This window comes from Engystomops pustulosus, chromosome 7, assembly GCF_040894005.1.
Source record: "Engystomops pustulosus chromosome 7, aEngPut4.maternal, whole genome shotgun sequence".
Taxonomy (NCBI): domain Eukaryota; kingdom Metazoa; phylum Chordata; class Amphibia; order Anura; family Leptodactylidae; genus Engystomops; species Engystomops pustulosus.
Window position 1 is genome coordinate 8,233,614 of NC_092417.1, and position 18,571 is coordinate 8,252,184.

The 18,571-nt window shown below is 45.5% G+C and overlaps 1 protein-coding gene across 1 annotated transcript in view; it reads left to right on the forward strand.

The window, feature by feature from the left end:
• The window catches only part of LOC140069256 (NACHT, LRR and PYD domains-containing protein 6-like), a 50,468-nt gene extending 33,415 nt beyond the window's left edge, over positions 1 to 17,053 (forward strand). Inside the window, 6 exon segments of the mRNA XM_072114739.1 lie at positions 2,603 to 2,770; positions 4,366 to 4,533; positions 10,200 to 10,367; positions 14,053 to 14,220; positions 16,529 to 16,583; positions 16,585 to 17,053. Of these exon segments, the coding sequence (XP_071970840.1) occupies positions 2,603 to 2,770; positions 4,366 to 4,533; positions 10,200 to 10,367; positions 14,053 to 14,220; positions 16,529 to 16,583; positions 16,585 to 16,617 (760 nt within the window). The 3' untranslated portion in view covers positions 16,618 to 17,053.
• The last annotated feature ends 1,518 nt before the right edge of the window (positions 17,054 to 18,571 follow it).

An 18,571-nucleotide genomic window follows, 5' to 3' on the forward strand; every position in this document is an offset into this window, starting at 1 on the left:
GACCTCTGATGACCTCTGGAAACTTTCATTAAAATCTCGAAAACGATAGCGGCACAAACAAAAATTTCTGCTGCACAAACCAGCACAAACGTAGCACAAACGTTTGACACCAATTTTGTTTGATTTGAACAAGGTGGGGGGGCCAACTTCACTCAGGTAGTTTTTGCCCCTCCACCCCCCAAAAAAGAAATTAAATAAAAATTTAGGTGTGCTAGCCCATAGAAACCACAAGAAAAGTGTGACGTGTTACAGGTACTGGAATATACAATAAGTCGGTAGACAATGCAATTACAATCTTTATTATAGCAAAAATAAATACATGAAAAGATCCAAGCCAAAACATTTAAAAGCAATTAAAAGCACCAACATGTGCATAGCTTTCTGGATTGTTACCAGGGAAAATGAGAATGTAGATAAATACTGGTAGCAAATAGCAGCCTGACAATAAAGTGCAAAGATGAGCACAGGTTGCTATAGACCCCTCTCCTACTAGACCTATGAGTATAGCTTATATCCTAAGTCTTATAAGGCTAAAGTGCAATACCAGCAGACTAAGCAGCAAATAGCAGATATAACAAGAAAATGAGAAATCCTGAGGCAGCCACATGGTCTAGTGGCGGAACGCGTGGGGAGCCTGTCCCCTCTCCTCATACCTGGTGATATTTTTTCTATTTCTCATTTTCTTGTTATATCTGCTATTTGCTGCCTAGTCTGCTGGTGCTGCTTTTCATGTATTTATTTTTGCTATAAGAAAGATTGTAATTGCATTGTCTACCGACTTCTTGTATATAGCATTCCAGTACCTGTAACACGTCACACTTTTCTTGTAGTTTCTATGTAGTCCGATTGTTCTGACGTGAGGTACTATTTTTGCGGTCCATTGCTTTTTTCTATAGTACGCTAGCCCATGTCATTCGTTTCAATTGAGACAGAAAGGTTGTTTGCCTTTATTTAATGCACATTTCATCTAAAGTGACTGGGATTGTCTCAATTGGCAGCACAGAAAATGCCTAGTATCTATTAATTTGTGTTACTGAAATGTCATACTCCTCCTCGGCTAAAATTACTCCTCAAAAATTATAAGAGGAGTATCGTTACCTTCCGGTAAAAATGTTAGTGCGACCTCTGTATCTAATTCTATCCTGTGTGATACAGCCTACTGAGCTGTGTATCTAATTCTATCCTGTGTGATACAGCCTACCGGGCTGTGTATCTAATCCTCTCCTGTGTGATACTGCCTACTGAGCTGTGTATCTGATTCTATCCTGTGTGATACTGACTGCTGAGCTGTGTATCTAATCCTATCCTGTGTGATACAGCCTACTGAGCTGTGTATCTAATTCTATCCTGTGTGATACAGCCTACTGAGCTGTGTATCTAATTCTATCCTGTGTGATACTGTCTGCTTAGCTGTGTATCTAATCCTATCCTGTGTGATACTGACTGCTGAGCTGTGTATCTAATCCTATCCTGTGTGATACTGCCTGCTGAGCTGTGTATCTAATTCTATCCTGTGTGATACTGCTGAGCTGTGTATCTAATTCTATCCTGTGTGATACTGCTGAGCTGTGTATCTAATCCTCTTCTGTGTGATACTGACTGCTGAGCTGTGTATCTAATCCTTTCCTGTGTGATACTGACTGCTGAGCTGTGTATCTAATCCTCTCCTGTGTGATACTGTATGCTGAGCTGTGTATCTGATTCTATCCTGTGTGATACTGACTGCTGAGCTGTGTATCTAATCCTATCCTGTGTGATACAGCCTACTGAGCTGTGTATCTAATTCTATCCTGTGTGATACAGCCTACTGAGCTGTGTATCTAATTCTATCCTGTGTGATACTGTCTGCTTAGCTGTGTATCTAATCCTATCCTGTGTGATACTGACTGCTGAGCTGTGTATCTAATCCTATCCTGTGTGATACTGCCTGCTGAGCTGTGTATCTAATTCTATCCTGTGTGATACTGCTGAGCTGTGTATCTAATTCTATCCTGTGTGATACTGCTGAGCTGTGTATCTAATCCTCTTCTGTGTGATACTGACTGCTGAGCTGTGTATCTAATCCTTTCCTGTGTGATACTGACTGCTGAGCTGTGTATCTAATCCTCTCCTGTGTGATACTGTATGCTGAGCTGTGTATCTAATCCTATCCTGTGTAATACTGCCTACTGAGCTGTGTATCTGATTCTATCCTGTGATACTGACTGCTGAGCTGTGTATCTAATCCTATCCTGTGTGATACAGTCTGCTGAGCTGTGTATCTAATCCTATCCTGTGTGATACTGACTGCTGAGCTGTGTATCTAATCCTATCCTGTGTGATAGTGTCTGCTGAGCTGTGTATCTAATCCTATCCTGTGTGATACTGACTGCTGAGCTGTGTATCTAATCCTATCCTGTGTGATACTGCCTGCTGAGCTGTGTATCTAATCCTATCCTGTGTGATACTGCTGAGCTTTGTATCTAATCCTCTCCTGTGTGATACTGACTGCTGAGCTGTGTGTTGTGTATGTAAGCCTATCATGTGTGATACAGTCTTCTGAGATATGTATCTAATCCTATCCTGTGTCATACCTCCCTCACATCTCCTCTTATTCTTACAGTTTGGGTTATAATAATCTCCCGGACACGTCCTGCGTCCCTTTGGCTTCTGTAATAAGGAATAATCCGGACCTGAAGAGACTTGTCCTGTCTGGTAACCGCCTGGCTGGTCCTGACCTCAGTGTCCTGCTGGAAACTCTGTCCGGTCTCTGCAGGTTGGAGAGATTAGGGTAAGTACAACATATAATGAAGATTCTCCCAGTAATAGACACTTTGTATCTAATCCTCTCCTGTGTGATACCGCTGAGCTGTGCATCTAATCCTCTCCTGTGTGATACTGCTGAGCTGTGTATCTAATCCTATCCTGTGTGATACTGACTGCTGAGCTGTGTATCTAATCCTCTCCTGTGTTATACTGCTGAGCTATGTATCTAATCCTCTCCTGTGTGATACTGCTGAGCTGTGTATCTAATCCTCTCCTGTGTGATACTGCTGATCTATGTATCTAATCCTCTCCTGTGTGATACTGCTGAGCTGTGTATCTAATCCTATCCTGTGTGATACTGCTGAGCTGTGTATCTAATCCTATCCTGTGTTATACTGCTGAGCTATGTATCTAATCCTCTCCTGTGTGATACTGCTGAGCTGTGCATCTAATCCTATCCTGTGTGATACTGTCTGCTGAGCTGTGTATCTAATCCTATCCTGTGTGATACTGTCTGCTGAGCTGTGTATCTAATCCTCTCCTGTGTGATACTGCTGAGCTGTGTATCTAATCCTATCCTGTGTGATACTGACTGCTGAGCTGTGTATCTAATCCTCTCCTGTGTTATACTGCTGAGCTATGTATCTAATCCTCTCCTGTGTGATACTGCTGAGCTGTGTATCTAATCCTCTCCTGTGTGATACTGCTGATCTATGTATCTAATCCTCTCCTGTGTGATACTGCTGAGCTGTGTATCTAATCCTATCCTGTGTGATACTGCTGAGCTGTGTATCTAATCCTATCCTGTGTTATACTGCTGAGCTATGTATCTAATCCTCTCCTGTGTGATACTGCTGAGCTGTGCATCTAATCCTATCCTGTGTGATACTGTCTGCTGAGCTGTGTATCTAATCCTATCCTGTGTGATACTGTCTGCTGAGCTGTGTATCTAATCCTATCCTGTGTGATACTGTCTGCTGAGCTGTTTATCTAATCCTATCCTGTGTGATACTGCTGAGCTATGTATCTAATCCTCTCCTGTGTGATACTGCTGAGCTGTGTATCTAATCCTCTCCTGTGTGATACTGCTGAGCTATGTATCTAATCCTCTCCTGTGTGATACCGCTGAGCTGTGTATCTAATCCTCTCCTGTGTGATACTGCTGAGCTGTGTATCTAATCCTATCCTGTGTGATACTGACTGCTGAGCTGTGTATCTAATCCTATCCTGTGTTATACTGCTGAGCTATGTATCTAATCCTCTCCTGTGTGATACTGCTGAGCTGTGTATCTAATCCTATCCTGTGTGATACTGTCTGCTGAGCTGTGTATCTAATCCTATCCTGTGTGATACTGTCTGCTGAGCTGTGTATCTAATCCTATCCTGTGTGATACTGTCTGCTGAGCTGTGTATCTAATCCTATCCTGTGTGATACTGCCTGCTGAGCTGTGTATCTAATACTATCCTGTGTGATACTGACTGCTGAGCTGTGTATCTAATCCTATCCTGTGTGATACTGCTGAGCTGTGTATCTAATCCTATCCTGTGTGATACTGCTGAGCTATGTATCTAATCCTATCCTGTGTGATACCTCCCTCACATCTCCTCTTATTCTTACAGTTTGGCTTATAATAATCTCCCGGACACGTCCTGCGTCCCGTTGGCTTCTGTAATAAGGAATAATCCGGACCTGAAGATACTTGTCCTGTCTGGTAACCGCCTGCCTGGTCCTGACCTCAGTGTCCTGCTGGAAGCTCTGTCCGGTCTCTGCAGGTTGGAGATGTTACAGTAAGTATAAGATATAATGAAGATTCTCTGGGTAATAGACACTTTGTATCTAATCCTCTCCTGTGTGATACCGCTGAGCTGTGCATCTAATCCTCTCCTGTGTGATACTGCTGAGCTGTGTATCTAATCCTATCCTGTGTGATACTGTCTGCTGAGCTGTGTATCTAATCCTATCCTGTGTGATACTGTCTGCTGAGCTGTGTATCTAATCCTATCCTGTGTGATACTGTCTGCTGAGCTGTGTATCTAATCCTCTCCTGTGTGATACTGCTGAGCTATGTATCTAATCCTCTCCTTGTGATACTGCTGAGCTGTGTATCTAATCCCATCCTGTGTGATACTGCTCAGCTGTGTATCTAATCCCATCCTGTGTGATACAGACTGCTGAGCTGTGTATCTAATCCTCTCCTGTGTGATACTGCTGAGCTATGTATCTAATCCTCTCCTGTGTGATACTGCTGAGCTGTGTATCTAATCCTCTCCTGTGTTATACTGCTGAGCTATGTATCTAATCCTATCCTGTGTGATACTGCTGAGCTGTGTATCTAATCCTATCCTGTGTTATACTGCTGAGCTATGTATCTAATCCTCTCCTGTGTGATACTGCTGAGCTGTGTATCTAATCCTCTCCTGTGTGATACTGCTGAGCTATGTATCTAATCCTCTCCTGTGTGATACTGCTGAGCTGTGTATCCAATCCTATCCTGTGTGATACTGCTGAGCTGTGTATCTAATCCTCTCCTGTGTGATACTGCTGAGCTGTGTATCTAATCCCATCCTGTGTGATACTGTCTGCTGAGCTGTGTATCTAATCCTATCCTGTGTGATACTGTCTGCTGAGCTATGTATCTAATCCTCTCCTGTGTGATACTGTCTGCTGAGCTGTGTATCTAATCCTCTCCTGTGTGATACAGACTGCTGAGCTGTGTATCTAATCCTATCCTGTGTGATACTGTCTGCTGAGCTGTGTATCTAATCCTCTCCTGTGTGATACTGCTTAGCTGTGTATCTAATCCTCTCCTGTGTCTGTTTTTTGCCGAAGATTCTCCCTAGTAATCTATAAATTTGGACTTTGCAAAGGCATTTGACACTGTCCCTCATAGACGCCTGATGGGTAAAATTAGGGCTATTGGTTTGGCAGAAATCATTTGCAATTGGATTGAGAACTGGCTGAAGGATCGTATCCAGAGAGTTGTGGTCAATGATTCCTACTCGGAATGGTCACCAGTTATGAGTGGTGTACCCCAGGGTTCTGTGCTTGGCCCAAGCTGTGTAGTGTAATACAGTCTATGGAGGATGGGGGTAGTAGTACAAGCTGTGTAGTGCAATACAGTCTATGGAGGATGGGGGTAGTACAAGCTGTGTAGTGTAATACAGTCTATGGAGGATGGGGGTAGTAGTACAAGCTGTGTAGTGTAATACAGTCTATGGAGGATGGGGGGAGTAGTAAAAGCTGTGTAATACAGTCTATGGAGGATGGGAGCAGTAGTACAAGCTGTGTAGTGTAATAAAGTCTATGGAGGATGTTCATAGGGTGCAGGGTGACTTGGACAGACTGAATGTTTGGTCATCCACTTGGCAAATGAGGTTTAATGTGGATAAATGTAAGGTTATGCAACTGAGGCCCAATAATCCAAAGGCAAAATATGTCCTTGGGGGAGCAAATCTGGGAGAGTCCCTTGTTGAGAAGGACCTGGGGGTACTAGTAGATCATAAATTGAATAACAGCATGGAATGTCAATCAGCTGCCTCTAAAGCCAGTAGGATCTTGTCATGTATCAGCAGTGGTTGGGACTCTCGTGATAGGGATGTAATATTACCACTATACAAGGCACTGGTTCGGCCTCACCTGGAATATGCTGTCTAGTTCTGGGCACCGGTCCATAAAAAGGAGGCCCTGGAGCTGGAGAGGGTTCAACGTAGAGCCACAAAAATGATAAGGGATATGGAGGGTCTTAGTTATGAGGAAAGATTAAAACAACTAGATTTATTTAGTCTGGAAAAGCGACGACTACGAGGAGACAGGAATAATTTATATAAATATATGAATGGTCCATACAAAGAATATGGTGGTAAGTTGTTTCAGATTAAATCAAATTAAAAGACGAGGGGGCACTGTCTCCGTCTGGAGAAAACAAGGTTTAATCACCAGAGGTGACAGGGCTTCTTTACTATGAGAACTGTCAATCTGTGGAATAGCCAAGCTCAGGCGCTGGTCACAGCAGGGACAGCAGAGAGCTCAGGCGCAGGTCACAGCAGGGACAGCAGAGAGCTCAGGCGCTGGCCACAGCAGGGACAGCAGAGAGCTCAGGCGCTGGCCACAGCAGGGACAGCAGAGAGCTCAGGCGCTGGTCACAGCAGGGACAGCAGAGAGCTCAGGCGCTGGTCACAGCAGGGACAGCAGAGAGCTCAGGCGCTGGTCACAGCAGGGACAGCAGAGAGCTCAGGCGCTGGTCACAGCAGGGACAGCAGAGAGCTCAGGCGCTGGTCACAGCAGGGACAGCAGAGAGCTCAGGCGCTGGTCACAGCAGGGACAGCAGAGAGCTCAGGCGCTGGTCACAGCAGGGACAGCAGAGAGCTCAGGCGCTGGTCACAGCAGGGACAGAAGAGAGCTCAGGCGCTGGTCACAGCAGGGACAGCAGAGAGCTCAGGCGCTGGTCACAGCAGGGACAGCAGAGAGCTCAGGGGCCGGTCACAGCAGGGACAGCAGAGAGCTCAGGGGCCGGTCACAGCAGGGACAGCAGAGAGCTCAGGGGCCGGTCACAGCAGGGACAGCAGAGAGCTCAGGCGCTGGTCACGGCAGGGACAGCAGAGAGCTCAGGCGCTGGTCACAGCAGGGACAGCAGAGAGCTCAGGCGCTGGTCACAGCAGGGACAGCAGAGAGCTCAGGCGCTGGTCACAGCAGGGACAGCAGAGAGCTCAGGCGCTGGTCACAGCAGGGACAGCAGAGAGCTCAGGCGCTGGTCACAGCAGGGACAGCAGAGAGCTCAGGCGCTGGTCACAGCAGGGACAGCAGAGAGCTCAGGCGCTGGTCACAGCAGGGACAGCAGAGAGCTCAGGGGCCGGTCACAGCAGGGACAGCAGAGAGCTCAGGGGCCGGTCACAGCAGGGACAGCAGAGAGCTCAGGCGCTGGTCACAGCAGGGACAGCAGAGAGCTCAGGCGCTGGTCACAGCAGGGACAGCAGAGAGCTCAGGCGCTGGTCACAGCAGGGACAGCAGAGAGCTCAGGGGCCGGTCAACAGCAGGGACAGCAGAGAGCTTCAAGAAGGGTCTAGATGCCTTTTTACACCTAAATAACATTGCTGGTTATGTTATATAGAATTGTTTCCCATAAATCCCTTCCTCATCCAATCCGTTTCCTTCCTTGGTTGAACTTGATGGTCATGTGTCTTTTTTCAACCATATAAACCATGATACAATGAAACTATGAAATATACAAAGTATACAGGAACCAAGTCCAGAAATCCTATAATAAGCCTCTGCCATAAATATAGAGGAGAGGAAGATACAGAATCATCTCATTACTAGGAGCTGACTACAGCGCCCCCCAGAGGTAACATACAATATTCCAGGACTGGAGAGGAGACACTGAGCTGTGGATGACTTGCTCTACAACCACAAGCAGCAGGGGAGCCCCCAGCATTTCCCAGTCAGGGGCCCCAAAATCCTGAGTGTCCCTGAGTAGGGAGGTAGGTGGTCCAGGTACCTACCCGATACACATTACATGTAAGGAAGGGGCATAGACCCGGGGGCACTTGTAGAGGTCAGGACATGGCAATTACTAGTAGAAATCAGCCGCCGGGACAAACACATTTCAGGGAAGATTTTTCTCACTTTTTCATTATCAAGAGACTTAAAATAATCACAAAAATATCTACAAATAACAGAAGAGGGAAAAAGCATCAACCGAAGACCCTGGAATAGGAGATAAGAGGGTCCCCGGGTGTGATCATACATATATCATGTACACCGTATCACACAGGAGAGGATTAGATACACAGCTCAGCAGTATCACAAAGGAGAGGATTAGATACACAGCTCAGCAGAATCACACAGGAGAGGATTAGATACACAGCTCAGCAGGCAGTATCACACAGGAGAGGATTAGATACACAGCTCAGCAGGCAGTATCACACAGGAGAGGATTAGATACACAGCTCAGCAGACAGTATCACACAGGAGAGGATTAGATACACAGCTCAGCAGTCAGTATCACACAGAAGAGGATTAGATACACAGCTCAGCAGACAGTATCACACAGGAGAGGATTAGATACACAGCTCATCGGTCAGTATCACACATGATAGGATTAGATACACAGCTCAGCAGTATCACACAGGAGAGGATTAGATACACAGCTCAGCAGTATCACACAGGATAGAATTAGATACACAGCCCAGCAGACAGTATCACACAGAAGAGGATTAGATACACAGCTCAGCAGTATCACACAGGATAGGATTAGATACACAGCTATGCAGTATCACACAGGATAGGATTAGATACATAGCTCAGCAGTATCACACAGGAGAGGATTAGATACATAGCTCAGCAGTATCACACAGGAGAGGATTAGATACACAGCTATGCAGTATCACACAGGAGAGGATTAGATACATGGCGGAGCAGTATCACATATGATAGGATTAGATACAAAGCACAGCAGACAGTATCACACAGGAGAGGATTAGATACACAGCTATGCAGTATCACACAGGAGAGGATTAGATACACAGCTATGCAGTATCACACAGGAGAGGATTAGATACACAGCTATGCAGTATCACACAGGAGAGGATTAGATACACAGCTCAGCAGTATCACACAGGAGAGGATTAGATACATAGCTCAGCAGTATCACACAGGAGAGGATTAGATACACAGCTATGCAGTATCACACAGGAGAGGATTAGATACACAGCTATGCAGTATCACACAGGATAGGATTAGATACACAGCTCAGCAGACAGTATCACACAGGATAGGATTAGATACACAGCTCAGCAGACAGTATCACACAGGATAGGATTAGATACACAGCTCAGCAGTCAGTATCACACATGGCAGGATTAGATGCACAGCTCAGCAGTCAGTATCACACATGGCAGGATTAGATACACAGCTCAGCAGACAGTATCACACAGGATAGGATTAGATACACAGCTCAACAGAAACACACAGGATAGGATTAGATACGCAGCTCAACAGACAGTATCACACATGGTGGGATTAGATACACAGCTCAGCAGTCAGTATCACACAGGATAGGATTAGATACACAGTTCAGCAGTATCACACAGGATAGGATTAGATACACAGCTCAACAGACAGTATCACACAGTTCTGCAGTTTTACACAGGATAGGATTAGATACACAGCTTTGCAGACAGGATTAGATACACAGCTCAGCAACAGTATGACACAGAATTGGAGCTGTGTATCTAATCCTATCCTGTGTGATACTGTCTGCTGAGCTGTGTATCTAATCCCATCATGTGTGATACAGTCTGCTGAGCTGTGTATCTAATCCCATCATGTGTGATACAGTCTGCTGAGCTGTGTATCTAATCCTATCCTGTGTGATACTGCGGAGCTGTGTATCTAATCCTCTCCTGTGTGATACAGTCTGCGGATACCTCCCTCACATCTCCTCTTATTCTTACAGGTTGGTTGGTAATAATCTCCCAGACACGTCCTGCGTCCCGTTGGCTTCTGTAATAAGGAATAATCCGGACCTGAAGACACTTGTCCTGTCTGGTAACCGCCTGGCTGGTCCTGACCTCAGTGTCCTGCTGGAAGCTCTGTCCGGTCTCTGCAGGTTGGAGAGATTACAGTAAGTATAAGATAGAATGAAGTTTCTCCCAGTAATAGACACATTGGGGCAGATTTACTTACCCGGTCCATTCGCGATCCAGCGGCGCGTTCTCTGCGGTGGATTCTGGTCCGGCCGGGATTCATTAAGGCAGTTCCTCCGACGTCCACCAGGTGTCGCTGCTGCGCTGAAGTCCGCTGGAATGCACTCAAGTTCACCGGCCTATTCCTGGTGAAGGTAAACGCGAGTCCCGCAACACTTTTTGTTTTTTTAAATGCGCCGGTTTTTACGAATCCGTTGGGTTTCCGTTCGGCCACGCCCCCCCCCCCCCCGATTTCCGACGCGTGCATGCCAGCGCCGATGCGCCAAAATCATATCGCGTGCGCCAAAATCCAGGGGCAATACAGGGAAAATCGGAAATATTCGGGTAACACGTCGGGAAAACGCGAATCAGGCCCTTAGTAAATGACCTTCAATGGGGCAGATTTACTTACCCGGTTGGGATTCACTAAGGTAGTTCCTCCAACGTCCACCAGGTGTCGCTGCTGCGCTGAAGTTCATCGGAATGCACTGAACTTCACCGTCCTATTGTGGGTGCAGGTAAGTGCGTGTCGAGTGACACTTTTTTTTTTAATGCGGCGGTTTTTCCAAATCAGTCAGGTTTTTTTACGGCCACGCCCCCCGATTTCCGTCGCGTGCATGCCAGCGCCGATGCGCCACAATCGGATCGCATGCGCCAAAATCCCGGGGAAATATAGTGAAAAATCGACACAAATCGGAAATATTCGGGTAATACTTCGGGAAAACGCGAATCAGGCCCTTAGTAAATGACCCCCTTTGTCTCCTGTGTCTGTAATAGAGGAGAGGAAGATACATTATTAGGAGCTGACTATAGCGCCCCCCAGAGGTAACATACTATATTGCAGGACTGGAGAGGAGACACTGAGCTGTGGATGACGAGCCCCGGCCTTGTCCTTCTCTTATCTCTGTGATCCGGTAATACAGGAGCCGCACATGATGGGGACACCCTGCACCCACATATCATCTCCAGCACCCACAGTCTTACAGGACAGGAAGGTGCAGAGTTATTCCCCATCACCTCTAGGGGGCGCTGTATATACAACCCTCTGACAGCTCTGTGTGATAATATAGGACCATAATGTCATAAATATACAAGCAGCGCGGGGCCAGGGGGCCCAGCATCTCCCAGTCAGGGGCCCCAAAATTTTTACTGTCTCTGAGTATGGAGGTAGGTGGTCCAGGTACCTACCTGATATACATGACATGTAAGGAAGAGGCATAGTCCCGGGGGCACTTGTAGTAGAAATCAGCCGCTGGGACATAAACACATTTCAGGGAAGATTTTTCTCCCTTTTTCATTATCAAGAGGGCTCATGTAGATGGGCGTTTTTGATGTCCGTATACTATCCTTTTTTTTGCGGATGGCAAACGGACCCACTGTTTCCTATGGGTCTGTTCTCATGTCCTTTTTCACGGATGTGCAGACAGTGAGAAAAAAAGTGCAGCATGCGTTATTGTGTCTCGCATGCGGACCACGTACATCCATTGAAGTCAATGTATCCGCAAAAAAATGGACGGCACATGCATGACCTCCGTATGCAGAGTGTTATTTCTTCAAATGTTGCAACCAACTGGGCGGAGCAAGAAGTAGATTAGAAACCCATCAGCTTTTTTTGAATCTGAGAAAATAACGGATAGGGTACGGATACAATATGGACTGATCAGACATCACGTCAGCATTTTTTGCAGATGAGCAGTGGAAACGCCCGTCTGAATGAGCCCTTATTTTTTGTATATGGTTACATTCAAACGGCCGTCTGAGGGGGGATGTGTATGCTCTATCTTTCCCCTTGTGTGCAGCGCTTTTCCCTATGGAGGGGGGAGGGGGCTGCGGCTGGTCCAACATACAGCTGTGTGAATGTAACTTATACATATTTATTCATTTAATGTAACTGTAATATATGATTAAAATATTATTCAAATCTCCATAATAATCATAATCGTCTTCATAATAATAATCTCAATTATAATAATCTCTAAGAAGATCCATCTCTATGTATCAGTGTATTCAGCCTGTGTCACAGTGTAACAGTGAAGCTTTTACTTACATGAAATCCTCCCATAGACCACCACTAAGCCCATAGCCTAGTGGATAGAGGCTCAGTCTCTCTATGGCAGATGGAGGGTGGAGGTTGTGGGTTCTTCAAGTATTGTGTCTGGGGAAGACCTGGGAGATGTAGAGAGCCATAAATGGACAGATGGTGATATCTCCCTGCTGACGTGGTCCCTGCTCTGCCTCTAACCCGACACATCTCTTCCCGATGTCTGCCTTGCAGACAGATAGAAGTCTGTGGAAGTCGTTCAGTACCGCACGTAACAGAAACCTGGTATTGAACCATTCTGGCTATAAGTACTGAGATTTCAATGCATCGTGCAACCCTAGATAGGATTAGATACACAACTCAGCAGACAGTATCACACAGGAGAGGATTAGATACACAGCTCAGCAGGCAGTATCACACAGGATAGGATTAGATACACAGCTCAGCAGACAGTATCACACAGGATAGGATTAGATACACAGCTCAGCAGACAGTATCACACAGGATAGGATTAGATACACAGCTCAGCAAACAGTATCACACAGGATAGGATTAGATACACAGCTCAGCAGTCAGTATCACACAGGACAGGATTAGATACACAGCTCAGCAGACAGTATCACACAGGATAGGATTAGATACACAGCTCAGCAGTCAGTATCACACAGGATGGGATTAGATACACAGCTCAGCAGACAGTATCACATAGGATAGGATTAGATACACAGCTCAGCAGACAGTATCACACAGGAGAGGATTAGATGCACAGCTCAGCAGTATCACACAGGATAGGATTAGATACACAGCTCAGCAGACAGTATCACACAGGAGAGGATTAGATATACAGCTCAGAAGACAGTATCACACAGGACAGGATTAGATACACAGCTCAGCAGACAGTATCACACAGGATAGGATTAGATACACAGCTCAGCAGACAGTATCAGACAGCATAAGATTAGATACACAGCTGAGCAGACACAGCTCAGCAGATAGTATCACACAGGAGAGGATTAGATACACAGCTCAGCAGGCAGTATCACACAGGATAGGATTAGATACACAGCTCAGCAGACAGTATCACACAGGATAGGATTAGATACACAGCTCAGCAGACAGTATCACACAGGATAGGATTAGATACATGGCTCAGCAGGCAGTATCACACAGGATAGGATTAGATACACGGCTCAGCAGGCAGTATCACACAGGATAGGATTAGATACACAGCTCAGCAGTCTGTATCACACAGAATAGGATTAGATACACAGCTCAGCAGGCAGTATCACAGAGGATAGGATTAGATACAAATATCAGCAGACACTATCCCACAGGAAAGAGTTAGATACACAGCTCAACAGACAGTATCAGACAGCATAAGATTAGATACACAGCTGAGCAGACGGTATCACACATAATTGGATAAGATACACAGCTCAGCAGAGAGTATCACAAAGGATGGGATTAGATACACAGTGGGATATTCTGCTGAGCTGTGTATCTAATCCTCTCCTGTGTGATACTGCTGAGCTGTGTGATACAGTCTGCGGATACCTCACTCACATCTCCTCTTATTCTTACAGGTTGGGTTATAATAATCTCCCAGACACGTCCTGCGTCCCGTTGGCTTCTGTAATAAGGAATAATCCGGACCTGAAGATACTTGTCCTGTCTGGTAACCGCCTGGCTGGTCCTGACCTCAGTGTCCTGCTGGAAGCTCTGTCCGGTCTCCGCAGGTTGGAGGGATTATAGTAAGTATAAGATATAATGAAGTTTCTCTGGGTAATAGACACTTTGTATCCCTCTCCTGTGTCTGTTATTTCCGGAAGATTCTCCCTAATAATCTATAAATATACAATGTATATAGGAACCAAGTACACGCCACGCCCCGATTTGTGTCGCATGAAACTCAGCATGATTGCGCCAAAATCTGATGGCGTGCGCCAAAAACCCCTGTTAAATGAGGCACAAATCAGAAATAGTCGGGAAACCCGACGGAAATGCGGTGTACAGACCCTTAGTAAATGTGCCCCTGTGTGATAATATAGGACCATAATATAAAGTTCTAAAACCACAAGTAACACAGGAAGTAACAGGAATCAGGAAAACCTGCCAGATGTCAGTAAGAAGTTCATGTACAATCAATTGTTATTAAGTAGAAACACGAGACATTAACAACATAAAACATTAAATTGATACTGAGACATCAGCAACGCCTAACAAATGACACTACACAGAATAATGTGCTTAGCCACGGGCAGTGTGTCATGGAAAGAAGGTTTTTTTTTTTAAACATTTTTAAAATTGAACATTATTAATGAATGCCCTATTTTGTTTCTGTCAGTTTAATATATAATATGTACCATCTCGGGCAAACAGGCGACTGTGGCGATGCTTTAAGTAGTGTAGCGGGGGATTTTTTTTAATTATATTTTTGTGTATGTTTTTACTTTATATGTCCCCCATGAGGTCATAAAAGACCCCTGGGGACATTTTTTCACCCTTTTTTTTTTTTCCCTTTAAATTTTATTTTATTATTTTATTCCCAGTTGTGACAGGGATTCTGATCATAGCTGGACTGGGTCTAATTAGACCCAGCAGCTCTGTTTAACCCCTTTAGATCCAGCAGTCATGCTCCTCCTTGCACTGCAGGCCTTCTGAGCGATTCTGTGAGGAGCGGAGAAGGGAGAAGCTGTAAAGAACCTCCTCTCTCTGCTCTCTAGAGACACCCGGAGACCAGGTCCTGCTCCCGCGGCTAGCGCAGGAGAAGTAGAAAACTGCAGCGATGTCTAAAGACTCAGGACCTGCACCCGCTGACGTCTGAAGTCAGTGGGCGGTCCCAGACAAGTTAATAAAACTCTCATCAAGTTAAAATCTCATATGTCATAAAAAAATTTTTAATATGTAAAGTGTTCGAAAGATCTTGTTATTTCAAAAACTGCAACACATTGCCCTGGCCATTCAGGCAACAATAAACATCAGTCACAAAGGGGTTAAAAATGATAAGAGGAGTATTATTTACATATATAGGACAAACACTCCTCACCCTCCTCATTATACGTGTACTGTATACACACACGCGCATCATCCGTGTACTGTATACACACACGCGCATCATCCGTGTACTGTATACACACACGCGCATCATCCGTGTACTGTATACACACACGCGCATCATCCGTGTACTGTATACACACACACGCGCATCATCCGTGTACTGTATACACACACACGCGCATCATCCGTGTACTGTATACACACACACGCGCATCATCCGTGTACTGTATACACACACGCGCATCATCCATGTACTGTATACACACACGCTGCATAGACAAGGTGGTAGTTGTGAATAGCGTCCTTTCCTGGTCCAGGATCTATCTGGTGAGCCTACGCAACTCTTCCAGAAGCTACCTCTAGGAGAGAGTTAATACTGAGAGGTTACTGTCCAATTATGTTCTTGTAAAACAAGCTGGAAGTTGATTGGAGGGGTGCTATACCTGACCAGGGGAGTCTATAAACTCCTGCTGGGTGGAAGGACATGGTTAGTCTACAGAGTCCAATCATGGTGAGCTGGACATGTAAGTGCTGCCACAGCAAGCTTCCTAATACCAGGAACCACAGGTGCCTCAGGCCTCTGCCTAGCACCCAGGGCAGGTCTGGAGACTTAAGCCCAAAGCTGAGATCCATCAGCAGGACTTGGCTCCATTTCTACCATGCCAGCCTGAAGCTACTACCAGGCTGTGTGTAACCTTCCTGTGGACTGGCTCTCCACGAGTCTGCTGCTAACCGATTGGTCATCTGTTAAATAAAGAACTGTAAGGCCTCAACCGCCAGCCTCTCCGGTATTCTGGGCCCCGGCTGCCTCCAGGCCACAAGAAGACCCCGGTGGGGGATGTTGCACATGTACCGTATACACACACACCATACATGTACCGTATACACACACTATACATGTTCTGTTTATATTTGGAATTTGGACCTGGATCGGAGAATTGAGGATTGTACAGATTCCTCCTCATACCCATCAATAACACAGGGATCTGTTTTATCTTCTAGTCTAAGGGACAATGGATTCTCTAAGGAGGAGAAGGAAGAAATAGAAAAGCTGCAAAAAAAGAAAACCCAATACGGAACTCTATAATTGAGGAAACCAGGAGCAGATGTATCTCTTTGCTGATCCCAGGACATTATGGACAATTCTTCCTCCAGTAGTAGGAGGTTTCCTGGTGAATATCAAGGATACGAGGGTGTTAAGGAGATTGCACTGGTCACATAACGTGTCTAGTGAAAACTAAAGTTTTGGTGGGGTTTCTATTCAAACAAAGTAAGGTAGAAAACACAGACTCGCTAGCACCACCTTGGGGAAGGTATTCAGGGGAGCACTTGGGCATGTGTGAAGACAGCCAATGGTTCTACATTCCTTTGTGTGCTTACATCCAATTGTGTTGCATTTCCGGGATCAAACCACCCAATAGTATTGCCTGCTCATGTACTTACCCACTCTATGCAAAGCGCCTTATGATTTTCCATATACATGTCTCAGTGCCAAAAATAAAGGTTTTTGTCTTGAGCTATTCTTCAGTAAGGACAGTGAGGCACATTTACTTACCCGGTCCTGTCGCAATCCCCGATCCGGACGGTCCGATGAAGATGAAGTCCAGCGCGATTCACCAAGATCGTGCACCCGAGATCTTGCATGTGTGGCTTCCCCGCTGAGGTGCGCCGGAGTTCACCTCCTTCCCGGTGTATGTGAGTGCATGTCTTGTAATTTGAGATGTTAAATCCTGGGTGTTGTCCGAATCCGTCCGACGACATAAACCCAAAAGAATCTGGAAGTTTGCAGAGACAAACCCTGGCCAGGTTTACGAACCTTTCCTCCGGGATTGGGATCGTCCCCGTGATGCGGTAAGGGACAGTAGAGTCTCTGGGACACTGACAGAGATTTTACGGTTGAGCGTTAACTCCTTGATTTCTGAAACATTGTGTGAAGGTCTCTAATTTGTACTACTTAATTTGTAGTCCAGAGCTATAATTACGGAGGATATCTATAGTCCTTGAACAAAACAGGTATTTCACAGGTCACAATATGGGTAGTGAGCAAAGTAACAATGTAGCTTGTCATTGCAGACCTAAAAAGAAAACTGACATAGTGTCACAAAGGAAAGGTAAAGAGTGGGTGAAAGGAAGTCATGAGGTATTGAAGTTTTTGGGTATGGTAGATGATCCCCTGAGTGTGCAGAGGTGGGAGACAGCACTTGATGAAAATGGTGGCTGGCTCAAAGACAAAAAGTGACAACCCAGGCAGAAGGTTGGCTTGATGTAAGTAGACAGTTGGTTGTGAAAGTATACTGTGATGGAAAGGAAAGTGGATGGGGTTGATTACTAAAGACTTAGACCAGTGACTACTGATGGACCAGGACAGAGTGACAGAAGGAGGAGGAGAGCCCGCTGAAGAGATAGACGGGTGATAAGCGACATTTCAAAGTTTTTGATGTGGAGAGAATTGAAGAAGATTTTATGTATTTTCCTCCCTGTATAAAGGAAAAAAATATGCCGTCTAGGATCCGGACTAGCACCCTCTTAGACTCCACCCCCTTAACCCAAATCAGCAGAGGTGTGGATTCAGGGAGTCAGGAGAGACCACTTATTGTGATGCCCCCAGTTTCTCCCCAGACCATGTCACTAGTCACACCCCTGTACCTAGTGGTTAGAGAAGATGACACGCCCTACCAATCTTCAGTGGCGGCCATCTTAGAACAGTTTATTTTCTCTGAAGTTAATTACCTATGACTGTACTCTGTTGGCAGCCATAAAGGCTGATTGAGGACAATAGTTGTAGAAAACAACTGGTCTTTGTTGTAGTTTAGCAGCTGAGCACCTTGGAGAATCTTGATACATGTCTGGAATAAAAGCCGGCACAGGTGAATATTTTCACTAATTCTAGATTTCTGCTAAGAGGATTCTTGGAGTGGGAAGTTGTTTGTTTTATTAATGTCCCGATAAAACTTATTTGATTCTGATGATTAAAAGAAAAAAATCCTGTGGCTTAGAAGTGATTTTTATAACATCTCCTGTACGTTGAAAATGGAGATGGCGGGG